At 39.6% G+C, this 17,205-nt stretch overlaps 1 protein-coding gene across 18 annotated transcripts in view; it reads right to left on the bottom strand.

Moving 5' to 3' along the window:
- Positions 1–12,720, bottom strand: part of KCNC2 (potassium voltage-gated channel subfamily C member 2) — a 194,220-nt gene extending 181,500 nt beyond the window's left edge. For 16 of the 18 annotated variants that reach the window (XM_032420344.1, XM_032420356.1, XM_032420349.1 and 13 more), the window contains exons 1-2: positions 11,846–12,387; positions 9,967–10,681 (exon numbers count right to left, since the gene is read on the bottom strand). In XM_032420344.1, coding sequence (XP_032276235.1) covers positions 9,967–10,662 — 696 coding nt within the window. In that variant the 5' untranslated portion in view covers positions 10,663–10,681; positions 11,846–12,387. The other 2 variants (XM_032420343.1, XM_032420342.1) reach the window with 2 other exon arrangements.
- Between the last annotated feature and the right edge of the window lie 4,485 nt (positions 12,721–17,205).

Genomic DNA, 17,205 nt, shown 5'->3' with positions numbered 1-17,205 from the left:
CTATGGTCTTTTCAACAGAATACAACTGTCTTAAAGGTAAATGTCAAATTTTAACACATCTTGCATTTTCAGTACAAACTAGTCCTGGCCAATAGTTGAAGCTCAATAATTGTCAGGTGAGAGATTCAAAAGCATTTTAAAGCTTTCGTCTTTGGTTCTTGGTTCTCTTCCAGTTTGTTTAGTTAAAAGAGAAATGTAATAATGCCTGGTGACAACATGCTCTTTCATCCACCAATCAACATAAGCCAAGGTAGAGGAAACACAAAAAATTGTTGATGAAAAAACCCAGCACTGAAGCCCACAGTCAACTACTCAAAACTGAGGAGCTGAGACTAGGCACATTACAAATAAAAATTGAACAGCACACTCACAGAAGAAATTGAGGCACTCAGTTAAAGAACCCTGTTTTTGCATTGAGACTAATCAATTTTGAATGTCATTGAAGCTCATTAGTGCATTAAAATATGTTTGATTTCATTAATTTTCTTGAATTTTATACCTCTAACATTTTACTCTAAATATCAAAGCACAGTCAACACCATTACAAACCTGGAAATTAAGCATAAGCTCATAAATGTTTACCAATCATGATACAAATGTTATAGTTCTTCAACTTTCATACACCCACTAATCATTTTATATGACTGTGATAAGTTCACTAAGGTCTGATAATAAAGTTCCAATAGCTTAAAAAAGAAAAAAAAAAAAGGATACTTGCTACTTTACATTCTGTTTGCACAAAGAAGGGGACAGCTAAGGCTCTATTCTGTCCACTTGCTAGTCAATTTATATGAAACACAGGTTTCATTAAAGATATTTTAATAACATTCATAATGGCCCTCTCATTGCTTATCTCAAGAGAGAAGCATGATAATTTAAATGATAAATCAAACTATAATAACTGTATTGTTCTGTTTTCCTAAATATAAATTTTATTAATTTTATCCACATTACTCTTGCTATGATTACTCTGCTATTGTTTCCAATACAATTATTCCACAATATTCAGTTTCAGCAAACAGCTTTTTATCAATAAACATAAAAATACCAAATTAAGCAACACTATGCCTGAATTTCTATTGTATAATTTGCAAACACAGACACAAATTTTACATAATTTCTGAATAGTTTCTGTGTTTTCATTGAACTCAATCTGACAAACTACTCAAAAAAAATTTTATATTGGTCCAAATAGTTTTTGCTTAAACAGGTTGTCTTAAATTTAGAGTTAATAATATTATTTGGATATATTGACAAAATTACTTAGAATCACTTTATTTTATTTTAAAATGTGTTTGTATTTTATCATTTAGTGAACAACTTAAAAATTCTGGACAAATTATTGGTGTAAAGTAAAAGAATGTCTTGGCCAAAAGGTGGCATATTTTCATCTCTGGGACTCTCTCCATAGAGACATCTAAAAGGAGAGAACACTTCCATTGCTGAGACGAAATCACAGAACACTAGCCAAGAAAGGCGATATTGACCTTTGCTTCAATTTTCAAAGATGTCAGCAATGTTGTAAGATACATAAAGAATGGCAAAGCTCTAAGATCTGATAACAAATCACCAGGGTCTTCAAACAAGCAACAAAGAAGACATTACTGAGGTGTCTGCATAGAATTTTCTTAATACATGGAATACTAAGGAAATGTCAGATTACAAAGATGTCCTTTTATTATGAACTTTCAAAAGAAAATGTCAATCAAGTGATTAAGAAATTATGGAGTGTCTTTTTGCCAGTACTACCAGTGACATTTTGGCCCAAGTCCTTCATTTTGATTCCTGTAAAATGCATTCTCCCAAACACTCCCCCAAATTTTAATGTTGTTTACATTTCATCACAGTCCAGTAAGCACCACCAATGACTTAAGTATCCATTGAAGAAAGGCTACAGGAAAAGTTCTTCTGTTCTGTATTTACTGACCTCACGACAACATCCAATCTCATTTGCAGATCTTAACAACAGCTCCAAATATCTTTCACTCCACTGATTCACCAGTTACCCCGTGTGAAATCACCATAATCTGGTTAATTACATGTGAGAAGACAATGCTCTATAAAATACATTAACCACTACCAATAGACTGAACTAGGTTTGCACTGACAAATTCCAAAGACGAGAAATCAAGTAAGAGTAGAAAACATATTATAAAAGACACACACACACAGACACACAAAGGGATAAAGGGAAATAATAGGAGGTAAATGCATAAACAGGTTAGTTATGAGGCTTGAAAGGTAGCAGAACAGTGAGATCTAGAACTGGTAGAGAAGGCAGCAATGGAAGGCTGCATCTGACTTGGGATCTGGAAATAAAGTGAATACATAAAACAGTAACAATTGCCCTGCTATTATTGAACAATAGGACATAGAAGAGGGCAGACCCTCCCCATACTATTCCTAACATGCTTGCTGCTTCCTAAGAACTAAACTTTGTGCATCTGATGTTAAACACAGTCCAGACTAAGCAACTGAGATTGAATGGGAAGAATAGCATAAGTCAGAAGATCTAAATTCTAGCCCTCCTACCGTCACAGCTAGCCACAGCTATGAACAAGTAAGCTGTCTCACCAGTGAATTAAGGCAGTTGTGCCAGGTAATCACCAGTTTCCTCCCAGTTCTATGCCTCATGAATACCAGAAGTCTGTCATATATGCCAGTAATCAATCTCATTAAAAGAGCATATATTTTGGATGGATATGCATAATACACACACACATGCACACACACACTAATATTCTCAAATCAAAATTTTAAGCCATATTCCTACAAATCTCTTCCATGGCTTAACCATATTAAAATTTTACAAACATATATCCTGAGTATGTATCTATGACAGTGTATGTATTAATGACAGTGAATGTAAATATGTATATCTTTTTATGTAAATATGTATATCTTGAAATAGAAAAACTATCTTCCCAAAAGAGAAATATGGAATACTATAATACATATATACATTTACCTTGAAATATTCTTCATTAATGAGTACATTAAAATATAAATTTATTTGAAGTGTGCTAGACAGCATACAGTTCTCTGTGCTCATTCTGATAGAATGAGTTATGAAAGAGATTAGAGCTGAATAATTTGACATTATTTTGTAAACACTTAGATGTGTTAGCCATATCTGTAAATCCTCAAGGGAATAAGACTTTCCCTTCTGTATAAGATACAGGAAAGGGAAAAGGATGGGGTCTTTGACAAGGCACTTTTCAAATGGAAATAAAACTGAGATTATCTAATCAGTTATCCTTGTGGTGGATGGATATACACCTGCACTGAAACTTAGATTTAGGAAATGACAGAGCCAATCATCTTTATGGGTTTCATGACAGAGCCACAGCAAAATGATTTCCTGAGATCAATATGTGGTTGAGGGAAAGCTGTTTTCAATGGAAACAGGAAGCTAGGAGCTAACCTGTTTCTATGGTAACCAGAGCAGCAGCTACCCAACAGCTGTAGGAAAAAAAGGGCAGAAAGTTATAAGCGTAAAAAAAACAAACACAAAAAAAATCAATACTGGTTTACCTCATTAGTGTAATGGTCCTTAGAGTACAATCACAATGAGGGCAGACATTTTGTTCCTCAACCACCCCACTACCAGGGGTTTTTAGCAATTAGTATCATTATTTTTCCTCCAAACCTCAAAATCTAAGAGCTGGAAAGAAGTTTGGATACTAGCTAGTCAATGTGTCATTCCCATTTTCTTTTTTTCAGAATAAATCAAAGGAAATCAAGACTCAAGGAAATGAAGTAAATTCTCCAAGGTCACACAGCTGGTTTGTAAAATCTAGGTTAGTGTATACGTCTCATATATCCCACCCCAGACAGTTTTCCAATGCTACTTCCATATATTCTCAACTCTTGCTCTCTCGTCCTCCCAAACACCCACATTTTAGTCACTTTCTGTGAAACTATTGACTACATAATATTAAAATTAATCACCACCGTTCAACCTGTAAGATATACATATATACACACAACAGAAAAGATAGCACTGTTTTTATATATATGGGGAGGAGAGACTGGTCTTCTAAAAAAAAAGCCCCTTCATATTTCAAAAAGAATTGAATTAAGTTTGTATAATATATTGATGGTTATTGTTGAGACTATGCTGCCACTATGTATTTCCTTCTGGAGATCCGTGTTGCTTTTATTAGTCCTTTAGAGCCCTTACCATTTCATTTGGACATATTTTTATTTTATTTATTTATTTATTTATTTTTAAAGATTTTATGTATTTGACAGAGAGACACACAGCGAGAGAGGGAACACAAGCAGGGGGAGTGGGAGAGGGAGAAGCAGGCTTCCCGCTGAGCAGGGAGCCCGATGCGGGGCTCGATCCCAGGACCCCGGGATCACGACCTGAGCGGAAGGCAGACACTTAACGACTGAGCCACCCAGGCGCCCCAATTTGGACATATTTTTAAAGGTTGCCATAATAAAAGTATATGACTCAGAAGTTCAAAAAATATGAGACTTTACTGCATTTACTTTTTTTTGTAGTAGTAGTAAAAATAAGTGATAATGATATACATTTTCAAACAGGAAAGGTTGACCTGCATTTCTATATAAGCCTACACATTCTTTATTTTCAGTTGCTTTGAAAATAAGCTTCTTGACAGAGAATTTCCTTGACTCTGATTAGTTTTGTCAACCCAAGTCTACAAATGAGCACTTAACAAAATATCACAGAAAAAAGATCATACCTGATCTGTCCAACTACATCCACTTTTGGCATACCTAATGCCCAGCAATGGATCAAATCACCTAGTTTGCGATCAAATACACAACTCAAAATACAATTTTCTAATGAACTTCCTTGATTCTTTTAATGACGTATTTAATTAGGTACTCTCTGAACCTATCCAATACTCAGAATATAAGCAAAAATTAAATTAATCTGTGATCTGTACAATTAGTGGCCTGAAAAGGGTCAAAAGTTACTTAGATATTTATATGCGCAAATGCAAAAACACCATACTACTTATAGCAGACTTTTTTCAGAGATCCGAAGTTTGGATTTGCACTGCCATATAACTGGCCATGACCTCTAATTAAAATGGAAGGTATGAAGACACGTGACCACACCCTAAATAGTTTGGTTGTTTTGTATAAGTACAGCCTTCATCACATTCTCCAATAATATTGCAAAGACAGAGCCTATAAATCACCTTACAAACAGAAAAATCAAGATTAAAACAGCCTAACACTTTCATAATAAGAAAAAGACTAACAATATCTTATCATCATTTCTAAATAGAATGTTTTCCTTAATGTGTCAGGCAATATTCCCATTTGAGTTGTTTTTTTCGTTGTTTGTTTTTTGAGGAAAATTTATCTTTAACATCTCTGGAATTTTTTTGCATTTCTTAATTTAATAGATAATGTTTTTAAGAAATGTTTTATTATAAATAGGGTGGTGAGCTTACTGAGGGCAAAGGACTATATCTTCTCCATTCATTCCCAGTAACTTCCATAGTTGAGTGACTGCATAACCAATATTTGTTGACTAAATAAATATTCTAAAATTTGTAATAACTGACAACAATATTATATGAACAAGCTGTATTTGGCCAATAATTCTTTGAATTGGAGCAATAGTTACAAAAGAAAAATTAATACTTTTTTTCTTTAATCTTAAAATATGCCTCAATTATCCTTACTTTAATTTTTTTAAATTAAATGTTACATTTTAAGCTAGCAAGTGGTTATTTAGATCACTTCTTTACTATTTTGTTTTGTGGTTTGAGGAAGAGGAAAAAATGATCTGTAAAAAGTAAATAAAGTATGTGCAATTCTGAATCCAATTCTATATGTTGAAATTTGAATTTTAATAGTTTTGAGGAGTATATTTTAATAATGCTGTGGAAATAAACCAATTTAAAATGCTAATGAAGTGAAGATTTTCAAGATTAAAAAAATGATGGATTCACTATCACAACCCATGTATGATTCAGGATGATCTGCACGTAGTGATATATTAGATAAAGATCCAGAGAATGTATATAAAATGATCTAGACCCAAAGACCAAAAAGCCAACATCTTAAATGTGGTTCCATAGCAGTTATTCTTTTTACTGTTTGGGGGCACCTGAGTGGCTCGGTCGGTTGAGGATCTGACTTTTGGTTTCAGCTCAGGTCATGATCTTATGGTCATGGGATCGAGCCCCAGTATAGGGCTCTGTGCTCATCAGGGAGTCTACCTCAGATTCTCTCTCTCTCCCTCCGACTCACTCTCTCCCTCTCTCTTAAATAAATAAATAAAATTCTAAATAAATAAATAAATAATAAAATAAAATAAAATGCTCTTTCAAATTAAAAAAACGTCCTATCAGCTAACCAACTATATACAAGTCACCAAGGAAGAGCCACCCTGTAAAGTAGAACCTAATTCAATCACCTTCACTCCTCCCAAAAAATAGGTAAGAAGAAGAGAGATAAGGAGAACTTATAACAGCTCTCAGCTCTTTAATATAGGGAGGAAATTATTTAAAATAATTTGATTCTAGTATTTTGCCTTTATCTTATTTTTTTAACTTCTAAATAATCTAGAAGTTCTATCAAAGAATTTCTCCTTGACACCCGTCTACTTACCTATGATCTAATGTTTTCAGAGGAAAGCACATACAAGCTTCATTTCCCTCTTAAACTTAGATATTAAATTGGAAAGATACAATGCATAACATTTTCACAAATACATCTAGGCATCCTTGATTTTTGCTATTTGTAAATATCACTCAATGGCATCAACAGCATAATCTCTCCTTTTCTTTCCTGATCTCATTTTCTCCAGAACAGGTTTCCATGACAACTTATATGTGATTTTTTTTATAAATTTCTATTTTGGAATACTATTCTTAAGGATAAGAATTCATCTAAGTATAAATATAAACTTACTTACCAAGTTAACCTGGACAATCTTGACCTTTCAAATATGTATTTACATCATAAATATAAAGCAATAGAAGAGGGAAATGCCAACCAAAACAGAAAGCAAAAATACAATGTTATAAAATTAAATTAATTATCCCGTTCCTATCACTGTTGTTTCAGTGTGGCACTTAAGATCATAAAAGTTAGAAATAAAACACTTCTACTATATAATTGAGTCAATATCCTCAATACTGGGAAAAGATAAAGATGATGATGACAGGTATAACAAACTGAAAAAGGAATTCAGACAGTTAAAAATGTTCATCTCAAGTATATCAATAAAAGATGAACTAATGTAAAAAAAAGTAAAGAGGGTTTATAAAAGTTAAATACTTAACTTCTATTAAGAACGAGACTTGTGGCAGTAAGACCACAGCTGAAGTTACCTATAAATTACCACACTTGATAATTGATTTATGTCTTCTAGAATCATGTCCATGGAAAATATAATTTCATTCTGTGACCTCCCAATGTAATTTTATTTATCAAACTAGTCAGATAACATTAAGTCTGAACTAAGAGTTCATATAAAAATATTAAATCACATTTAAGTAGAACGGCAACTTCTGGTTACTCTTTTTTAGGCAACCCCTAATAATTTGAAAAGGGATTTCCCTGAAGACAAGTCCCATAAATGTTAGCCAGTCTAAAAGAAAGAAAAACACTACACATCGACTGGTCAATAAAAATGCAAAGTTCAAACAGGGTTCAAGAAGTCAATTTGAATTCCATATTTTCACTCTAATGTTGGGCAGTGAAGGGTAAAAATTCTACCAGTCAAAGTCCTGGAATACATATATTTTTTAAAAAGTCATAGATGACCTTTCAAAGTTCAAATTCTAGGAATTGTCTTATGCTGCATTAAATCTCAAGAGCAACATGATCTGCGGAGATTTCATAAGCCAGTCAGTTATAATCAGTGGTTGTGGTAAAGAAGGACCTGGGGAGGATGTCATGAGACCTCCAGCATAATTTTGGATCTGCTATTAACTTGCTGTATGACCTTGGCCATCACTTAGCATCTGCAGTCCTCATTTTCCTCATCTATAAAATAAAGGGTCTTCATGAAGTGACCTCAAGGAAATTTTCCAGGTCTGTGATTCTCAGCTGATTCTGCTTCTAATGGCTCTTTGACCTTGTGTTAATCTCTAATATATCTGTGTTCTTTCCTCACCTGAAATGGATGCATATCAAACCCTGAATATTGTTACAATGAAATCTTACTAAGATTTTTTAAAAACTATTTTCAAGTTAATAATCTACCCTTTGACCAATAATCAATAAAATCAATTTCCATAGCAATAATAAAAATTGAATACCATCATAAAGTTTTTGCTATGCAATCTAGCCTACAATAAAAGACATTATATTATCATGAGGAAAGATAATAAAACGTTCTGTCTCTTTTATAGCGCGCTATCTGGAAAAAAAAAATCACATGATGAGCCTGAAAACAAATTCAGATTATCTTTTTAGCCACCAAGTGGAAAGAGCACTGTGGCACTCAGCTGGAATTGAAAAAAACACAGATGTAATTGTCATGAGTCTGTGATTTAACTTAAGTAAATACGCACTTGTTTTTGTTTTTGCTTTAAATCCAACTGTTGCTGAATTTATAGAATGGTCTTAAAAGGAAGATATCAGAGTTGAAGTTATTGATTCTATATTCAAATATAATAATGTGGATATACTAAAATTTATGTATGCATTTAAATGCCAGATCCAACAGAGGAGCAATGCTTGAAATTGTCTCTTTCATATATTCTATTTCAAACTGAAAACAAAACATATCCTCAGCCTTCTAAAGTGGTATCAAAAACACATCTTCTGAGAAGTTATTAGATTGACAGCTGCACAATATCTCAGATGCAGAGACGTCTGACATACAGAAGAAGACAATAATGAGGATGGAGCCAAAGTGAGGCTGCCTAGGGGTTATTTTTTCTGGGTGTCAGAAGCAAACCAGAAACATGCAGTCGCAAAGATTTAACTAAATACACTACTCCATTCTTGGGTATAATTAAAAACCATTCACATACTGTATAATTTTTGGTTATTTATATTTCTTTTATTTCCTTTAAACTGGAGAAACTATTATTGGTAACTTTTACAGTCCCTTCATGGGATTCTGAAGAATTAATTGGGAGTGTCAAGGACTAAATTTAAACTGTCATTCAAGCTAGAAACTGAAAAGAAAAATTGAGGACAGAGTCACAATCTAAAGAGTAAAATAAAGTTTGCAACAATCTAAATTACCCAGATTTAGACAACTGGATTAAACTAGCATCAAAGTGACCGATTCACATTCAACCTGTAAGAAACATAGATACTGCCCAAGGCGGAAAGGACCAGACTCCACAATTCAATGTGCAGGTGGGCTCTCTGGTCAACTCACTGGGACAAACAATTCAGCAGTCTTCTCCTTTGGAAGGAGACAGGACCAAAGGAGATTCTCTTCACAAAATGACCCCCCCCCCCCCCGGCACACCCTCTCCCCACCCAGCCACCTACTAGATTCCATTTCCCCACCTCTGTCTTCAGATTAGATCCCTAATTGGAGCCACTGCTTTGAGTCAGATGTGAAGGAGTGTCAGGCCTCACTGAAAATGTCAAATCGTGATGACCTGAAGAAACATCCAAACTAAAGGAAAAGTTGGAACAAAAGAGTCAGGAAAAAAAGAATCAGGACGAAGCACGATACCAGTTTCAGGACAAGGTTCCAGACAGACTTGCTCCCCGAGAGGTCGATATTTGCCCTTTAGCTCCCATCTGCTAAAGTAAATCTCAGTTTGAGTGGAGGAGGAGAAGAGGAGGATGAAGGGGACGGACCGGGAGGATGGCAGCCAGGGTCCCTGAGTTTACCTGACACCAGATGGGCTTCTAATCTCCTCCTTAGGGAGCCCTGTTCTCTTCTCCCGCCCACCCCCTCCCGCGTCCCAGAGGCCTTTGATGGAAAAGAACAGAAAATTGGGGAAGGAGTTGGAGGGGCTGGAGCAGCAGGGAAGGGGGCGGTTCTGGCCTTACCCTAGCGGCTCTGGATGAGTAGGGGTCCTCGAAGAGGGCCCACATGCGGGGCTGCAGCCTCTTCCAGCGGCCAGACTTGCCGTCGGGGCCCCCCAGGCCCGCGGCGTCCTCGATGCCCAACCTCTTGGCCGCCAGGTCGTCGTCGTCGCCGGGGTCGCCGCCGATGAGGTCGGGGGTCTCGAAGATGTCGAGCGCCTCCTCGGCGTCGCGGTGCTGCCGGTAGGTCATCCAGCAGCAGGGCTCCACGTCCGTCTCGTCGATGCCCCAGAAGGCCAGCTCCTCCTCGAAGAGCGGCCCGCACACGTCGGCGGGGCAGTGCAGCTTGCCGGTGCGGTAGTAGTTGAGCACATAAGCGAAGACGCCCGGGTGCCGGTCGAAGAAGAACTCGCGGCCGCCCCCGGGGTGGTCGCCGCCGCCGCCGCCGCCGCCGCCTCGGGGACTGCAGTTGCCCGCGCCGCCCTCAAAGCAGCCGCCCGGCCCGGGGGACAGTGGGGGCGGTCGCGGCGGCGGCGAGAGCGAAGGGGGCGACGGCTGCAGCTTGTCGCCCGCCGCCGTCAGGCAGTCGCCCTGGGGCTCCGAGGCGGCGAGAAGGGCCAGGCGCGTCCCAGGCAGGGTCTTGAGGGTGCTGCGGTAGGTTTCGTGCCGGGTGCCCCCGACATTGAGGATCACCCTCTCGTTGTTCTCGATCTTGCCCATCTCTGTGGCTCAGACATGACTGGGGGGAGGCGAACACAGCGCCAAGTTAAAGATCTCGGCCGTCAGAGCCGCACCATGACCCCCACCCCCACGCCGAGCCCGAGTCCCAGGATGCAGGCTTGGAGACAGGCGAGGGGCAACTGACCCTCCCAGAAGGAGATGCGCGCCCAGCCCTGTCCCCGCCTCAAGCAGCACACCTTCCCCAGGCTTCCAGAACACCAAGGAAAGTGGTCCCAGCCTCCCTGACCTTCCAGGACACCTTCTTTCCTGCCTCACACCTTTCTCCCCTTCCTCTGATCTCTCCTACTTCATCTTTTCACCCTTCACCCTCCCTCCCCTCCGTCCCCTCTCACAGAGAACCTGCTTCTAGGCCCGAACCCCCACTCCTCTCCTCTCCTCTCCCCAAAGCCCTTATCTCTACTTCCTAGAACGTTTCTCCTCCTCTCTTGCTCCTTACTCTCCCCCTGCCCTGGCCCCTCTGCTCCCCTCCCCTAAACCCTCTTTCCTCCTTCCTTGGCCTGGAGGCAGTTCCCTTAGCCAAGGAGTTTCTCCGCTGAGGCAACTTGGCAGTGTTGGGTGAGAGCCCCCAGTCGGGCCGGAGAGCCCCCATTCCACGCGTACCCTCGGTACTCGGGACGGCTCGCAGCGCCCTGGCACTCGGGGAGTGCCCTTTGCGTGCCCTGTTCTCGGTTCACTCCCACTCTCCCTCACGGACCAGGCAAAAAGACTGAACGCTCCCTGCTGTTGCCTTTCACCAAGGAGACCTGTGACTAATTTCCTGATCCAATTTCCTTTTCACATTATTACTGTTGTTGTTGCTGTTGTTAATATTATTATTACTTGGGAAAGGAAACCACTAACTAGGTTCCATTTTTGAGAATACGAATGATCAGTGCATCCCACCCCATCCCCCTTCCCAAGAAAAACAAACGCCTGGGGGATGCAGAGTGGGGGGGGGTTGCTTTCTAGGAGGGGCGAGGCCCTGGGAAAAGCCGCTGGAGGCACACCCCCCGGATCCCTGAGCTGACAGTGTCCCCGTTTCCAGTCTCCCAGCCACCTCTCCCCAGGGCTTCACCTCCACATTCCCATTGCGGAACGGGAGGGGGGTGGGGGGGATGCCTGTCTGCAGGGTCAGCATGCCCTTCCCGGCACATCACCCCCTTTCCCTCCCGCCCCCAGATACCTTAACGAGACCGACAGAAAAGTGGTTCTGCTTTGGTTTCCGAGTGGACGAGGTTCTCCGGGCAGCCGGACTGAGTCCTGACACCCAGCCGAGCCGCCCTTCTCCAACGAGAAACTACTTGTTGGCGTTTTCCGGGTTCAGGTGGTTGGGCCGCTTCTCGGGGCGCTGGGGTCGCGGAGCCAGCCCCCGCCGGCCGCCGGCCGCGCTCCCCGCCTTCATTCTGCGAGCTGCCGGCTCGCCCCGCGCCAACCTCCGCGCCCCGAGTCACCATCGCGCAGGGCTGGGCAAACCATGGAGCTCGGGGCGGGTCCAGCCGGCGCTCCGCGACCCCGCCGGGAGCCGGCACAGCGGCTGGCCGCGGCCACAGCGGAGCTGACCGGAGGTCAGCAGGGCTCACCCACTTGAAGGGGAAGTCCCCCGGCTCCGACCCGGACCTGCAGGTTTTGTTTCTCCCCCGAAAGCAGCCGCTGCTAGAGCTGTCCCTTCCGCACCACTCGCCGTCAACCACCCGCGCCAGAGCACAGAGCTCAGGAAAGGGTGGGTGGGTGGGTGGGTCTGGGGAAGCTCTCTTGTACCAACCAGGTTCATATATTTTTCTTCCGTGAAGCTCTATCCCCACCCTCTCTGGAGCTTCTGCCTGCCTTGTTTACACCCCACTCTCCACACCCTTTCTCTTCCCACTGCCCCACCCCTCCCAACAAGTGAGAGAGCATCTCTAAGACCAATTCCTTTTTTTTTTTTCCTTAATGACAGCTGATGGGAGAGAGAGGTCTACTTACAGGTGACAAGTGAGTCTTGTTTCTCGCGTCTTACACATGGCTCTGGCTTGCTCTTTCCAGTCAAATGTAGGTCTCCAGTCACCACATCATGGTTATATAAAACAAAACAAGTTTAAAAAGTTTATTCCAGGAACATAATGCTCTAGCAAGTGAAAATTCAGGTTTCTTTATCAGAAGCAACAGAGGCGAGCTACAGATATCCAAGTACCAAAGCAATTATCTAATTAGCCAATTTCTTCCTCTCAAATTTTTATTGGGCCTTGTATTAGTTTGTTAGGGCTACCATAACAAAGTACCACAAGCTGGACTGTTTAAACAGCAGAAATTTATGATCTCACAGTTCTGGAGGCAAAAGGTAGAAATTAAGGTGTGGTCAGGGTTGGTTCCTTCTGAGGGCTGTGAGAACTGGACCTATTCCAGGCCCCTCTCCTTGGCTTGCAGATGGCTCTCTTAGCCCTGTGTCTCTTCACATCATTTTCCCTCTATGCATGTCTGTGTATCCCTTTTTATGTAAGAACACTTGTCATAACAAATTAGGGCCCACCTTAATGACTTCATTTTGACTTGATCACCTCTGTAAAGACCCTATCTCCAAAATAAGGTCACACCCTGAGGCACTGGAGGCTAGGACTCCAACATCTTTCTGTTTTGGTGGGGGGAGGGGGATGGTGCTGGGACACAGTTCAACCCATACCATTTCACACCACCAAACAGAGCGTGTGTTTTTGTGTCTGTGTGTATATTGAGAGAGAGAGAGAGAGAGTGAGAGACTCTATTCCACAGGTATAGCTTGAAAGGATTGAAATCTGTGGAGTAGGTAAAACACCAGGTTGTACGTGGGGAGAAGTCTCTTTGAAAAACATATCGATATTGACACCGCGATTGAGAAAGTGCAAGAGTTATGAATTACTATATAAGAAAGTTTTCACAATATATAGGACTGTAGGGTGGACAGTTAAATATAAACAGTTCCTTAAGAGAACACCTATCTATTATGACAGTAGATCATTAAACAAAGTAAAGAACTAAAAAGTGTCTGGAAGGTTATTAATGTCTAGGAAACCAATGTAAGAAAATACGATATGTATCCACTCATAAGAAATTTACTAACAGTATGTCAGTCCATGTGTGGTAATAACCTCAGGAACAGCTATATGGACCCAGCCTTGTGACAACAGAAATTTGCCTTTACTAACACACACACACACACACACACACACACACACACACACACAAGTGTAAAGCTTAACTGCTGAGGGAGTGATTCTAGTTTAGTACTATTATCAATCTCTGAGGCATTTCTTAAAATAAGTGATAGTAAATTTCAACTGCCAGAAAATTTCCAAAGAAAAATTATATTCAAATTATAACATACATTCTCATATTATCTAGATGGTTCTTTATATAGCTTAATGTAAATTCAATAGGGAGAAAAAGGCATATGGTTTGCTTTAAAATAAATTAGCAATAGTAAGTGTAGTAACAGAAGCATTTATAATAATAGATAACATTTACTGAGATCTTACTATGTGCAAAATGTTTTACATGAATTACCCCTTTTAATTTAAATGGAGGAAATATTCACATTAAATTATAAGACTTCCAGAAAGATAACTCATACAGATGGCAGAAATCAATAATGGAAGCCTTTAGCTTGATAAAATTAAATTTGTATTATGAGGGATCTACAGAGAAACCAAAGGGGGGGGGGGAATGCTGCAAAAGACTCATGGAAGGGAAATGAGAAAACAAAGGTCTAATGAATCAATTTGAGCCTAAGGTTATATAAGCTATCTAGAAATAATCACATCGACAAGAGGATCATCTTTTAGAAGAATTCAGACTTTTCTTGTGATTCACAAAGCACTAGATGTGAAACTAGAGAACATTTCAGATAAGTTTGAAAATAAGAACGTGGAAAGATAGAAGGAAGAGATGTGCATACCCATGGAGATTTGATAAACAAAGCAGTGAATGAAATACAGTCTCTCCCTCTCTCTCTCTCTCTTTTTTTTTTTTTTTTTTCTGGTCAGTATAAGAGGGGAAGATCCTAAGACAAATATCCAGGCTTCATTATATAAGACAGGAGAGAACAGAAAACCCCTCCAGCTAACTAACTCCCTGATGCTTCTGTAAAAGACAGATAAAAGTGAAAAGAAAGCAAATTTTTGAAAGATGGCAATGGAAAACTGAGGTGGAACAAACAGTTGTGATCTCCTTTGTTGGCCTGTGAGGAGCAAGGATTTAAAAGACCCCATGGACATTACCCCTGGCTGAGAAGTAATTGAAATGCTGCTTTCTTTATGTCCTCCAGTCAGCATCACAGAAGGACTACCGACAGGGAGCACTACATCACCACCAGAAACGTGGATTGATCTCATTAAGCCACATTGTGACAGTCAGGAGGACATACTTGTGAAAGTTTAACAGTTGAACAAATTAACTCTTTTAAAGTTCAGTATAAGGATTTTAAAAATATTCTTCACCTTCAAAGAGCCATATATTCATGGACACAATTCCTCTGCAGATTAAAAAATGGCCACAATTGCCCATCCCACCCTATAGATATGCCCCCTTTATAATGTGACTTTGCATCTTCTCCCATCAAATCTCTTTCTCTAACCTCTGAATCTGCACTGGCTTTGTAACTTGCCTTAGCCAACAGAATGAGGTGGAAGTGATCTTGTACCAGTTTAAAGCCTTGGCTTCAAAAGGTCTTGCATACTTCTGTCCTCTCTCTTTTTTGGAACCTTACCCTGGTGCTATGAGAATAAGTCTTAACTGGCCTGCTTGATGATGAGAGACATATATGCCAGTATCTCTCAATCTCTGTCTCTGTCTCTGTCTCTCTCTCTCTCTCTCTCACACACACACACACACACACACACACACACACACAGATTTGCTACAAAGAGAACCAGTATTAGGAAACAAGTCAGAGGATATAATAGAGCAAGGATTTAAAAGAAATAAATACCTAAAAGAAATAGAGTGACCCTGACAGCTAAAACTTCTTATCTCTGCCCCAGATGAATCACGGCTAATTCCCAGGAGCAGAACTGCCTTGCTCTTATGTATGTGTCCAGAAGAACTGTCCAGCTGAACCTAGCCCAAATGCACTGACCCACAAAATTATGAGCTAAAACAAGACTATATCTAGGCTAGTAAGTTTTGGAGTTGTTTGTTACCAAGTTGATTCATCCTCTAAGTTCCCTTTATCTGAAAAGTATAAAAAAAAAAAGAAAAAAAATTGAGCTTACTTACCTATCCTCTTAACAATAACATTTATATCAGGTATTGCAAATTCTAAAAGAAAATATATGAGATATATTTTCCTTATTCCATACATTTTGAGAGGCAGTATTTCACAGTGGTTAAGTCCACGGGCCATGGAGACAGGTAAACTGGAGTTCATCATCTGAGTGTTACTCACCAGAGGTCTGACCTTGAGAAAATTGCACAACTCCTTGGACCTCAATTTGTTCTTCTACAGAATGGGGAGAATGACACCATACTTAATATGAGGATTAAATGACATAAGGCCAATAAACACTTAAGAAAGTTTCTGGAACATTTTAGGCATCTACTAATAGTAACTTTTATTGCCAAATGACGAAGTCTCACACCAAAATAACATGATTAATAATTGACAGAAGCAGGGCCATAACCATATCCTCTGATGACAATCCTAAGCCCTATCTATTCTACCATCCTGCTTTGTACAGAGGTCAAAAGTAGGTCAAATGCTGGATAGTCCCTAGAGATGTAATGAAGTGAAAACCCTAGAATCCTTGCAGTAAGTCTGCATCCTTCTCAAATTATTTTAACTTGAAAATGTATGTATTAACCATTTTTAATGACCTAATTTAGGCAATACACTTTTTTTTTAACTACCCAGCATAGTTACTTATGACAATTATGATAAGATAGATGTACACATGACAAATTCATGGATTACTAATTTTACAACTTGGTCATTTGATTTGCCAGAAATATATATTTGCATTGCTTGTCAAGAGCAAGAGTCTCTGTATAAATACCCAGCATAACAACATAGACAGCCAATTTGAGCTTACTGTATACTTAGAAAATTAATGTGCAAGAGTGCTGAGAAAGGCATTTTAGGTTGAAGGAAGAGAAAAATTTTCCACGAATATAGGATGATGTTGACTGATGAGCATTAAAAGCAAGAGTTGAAAATAACCTTCTTGTTTTGAAAAATTATGGGTCATAGCCCTCTGCACCAGCCATTCATTTTAATAGATGATGATGATAGATGGATGATAATGATAGATTAGATAGGTAGATAGATAGATAGATAGATAGATAGATAGATAACCTTAGTAAATGGAGCAACGCATTATCCACCATACTACTTGAAGTCATTGTAAGTAACTTACATAAGGGGCAATAAGCAGTAGTTTTTTTCTAGAATGACTGCTCTACCACTCAGGGTTAAATTATTGACAGATATCAATAAAGTGCACTTTACTTTCTAATGTTCTTGCTCCTCAATAGGTCATGGATGCTAGATAAGACATTTTATTAAAATTTTATAATCTGTATTTTTAGTACTTTCCT

The sequence above is a fragment of the Phoca vitulina genome, unplaced genomic scaffold, assembly GCF_004348235.1.
Source record: "Phoca vitulina isolate PV1807 unplaced genomic scaffold, GSC_HSeal_1.0 scaffold23, whole genome shotgun sequence".
Taxonomy (NCBI): Eukaryota; Metazoa; Chordata; class Mammalia; order Carnivora; family Phocidae; genus Phoca; species Phoca vitulina.
The sequence above is the reverse complement of the archived record's forward strand: the minus strand, read 5'-3'. Positions and strand labels throughout refer to the sequence as shown.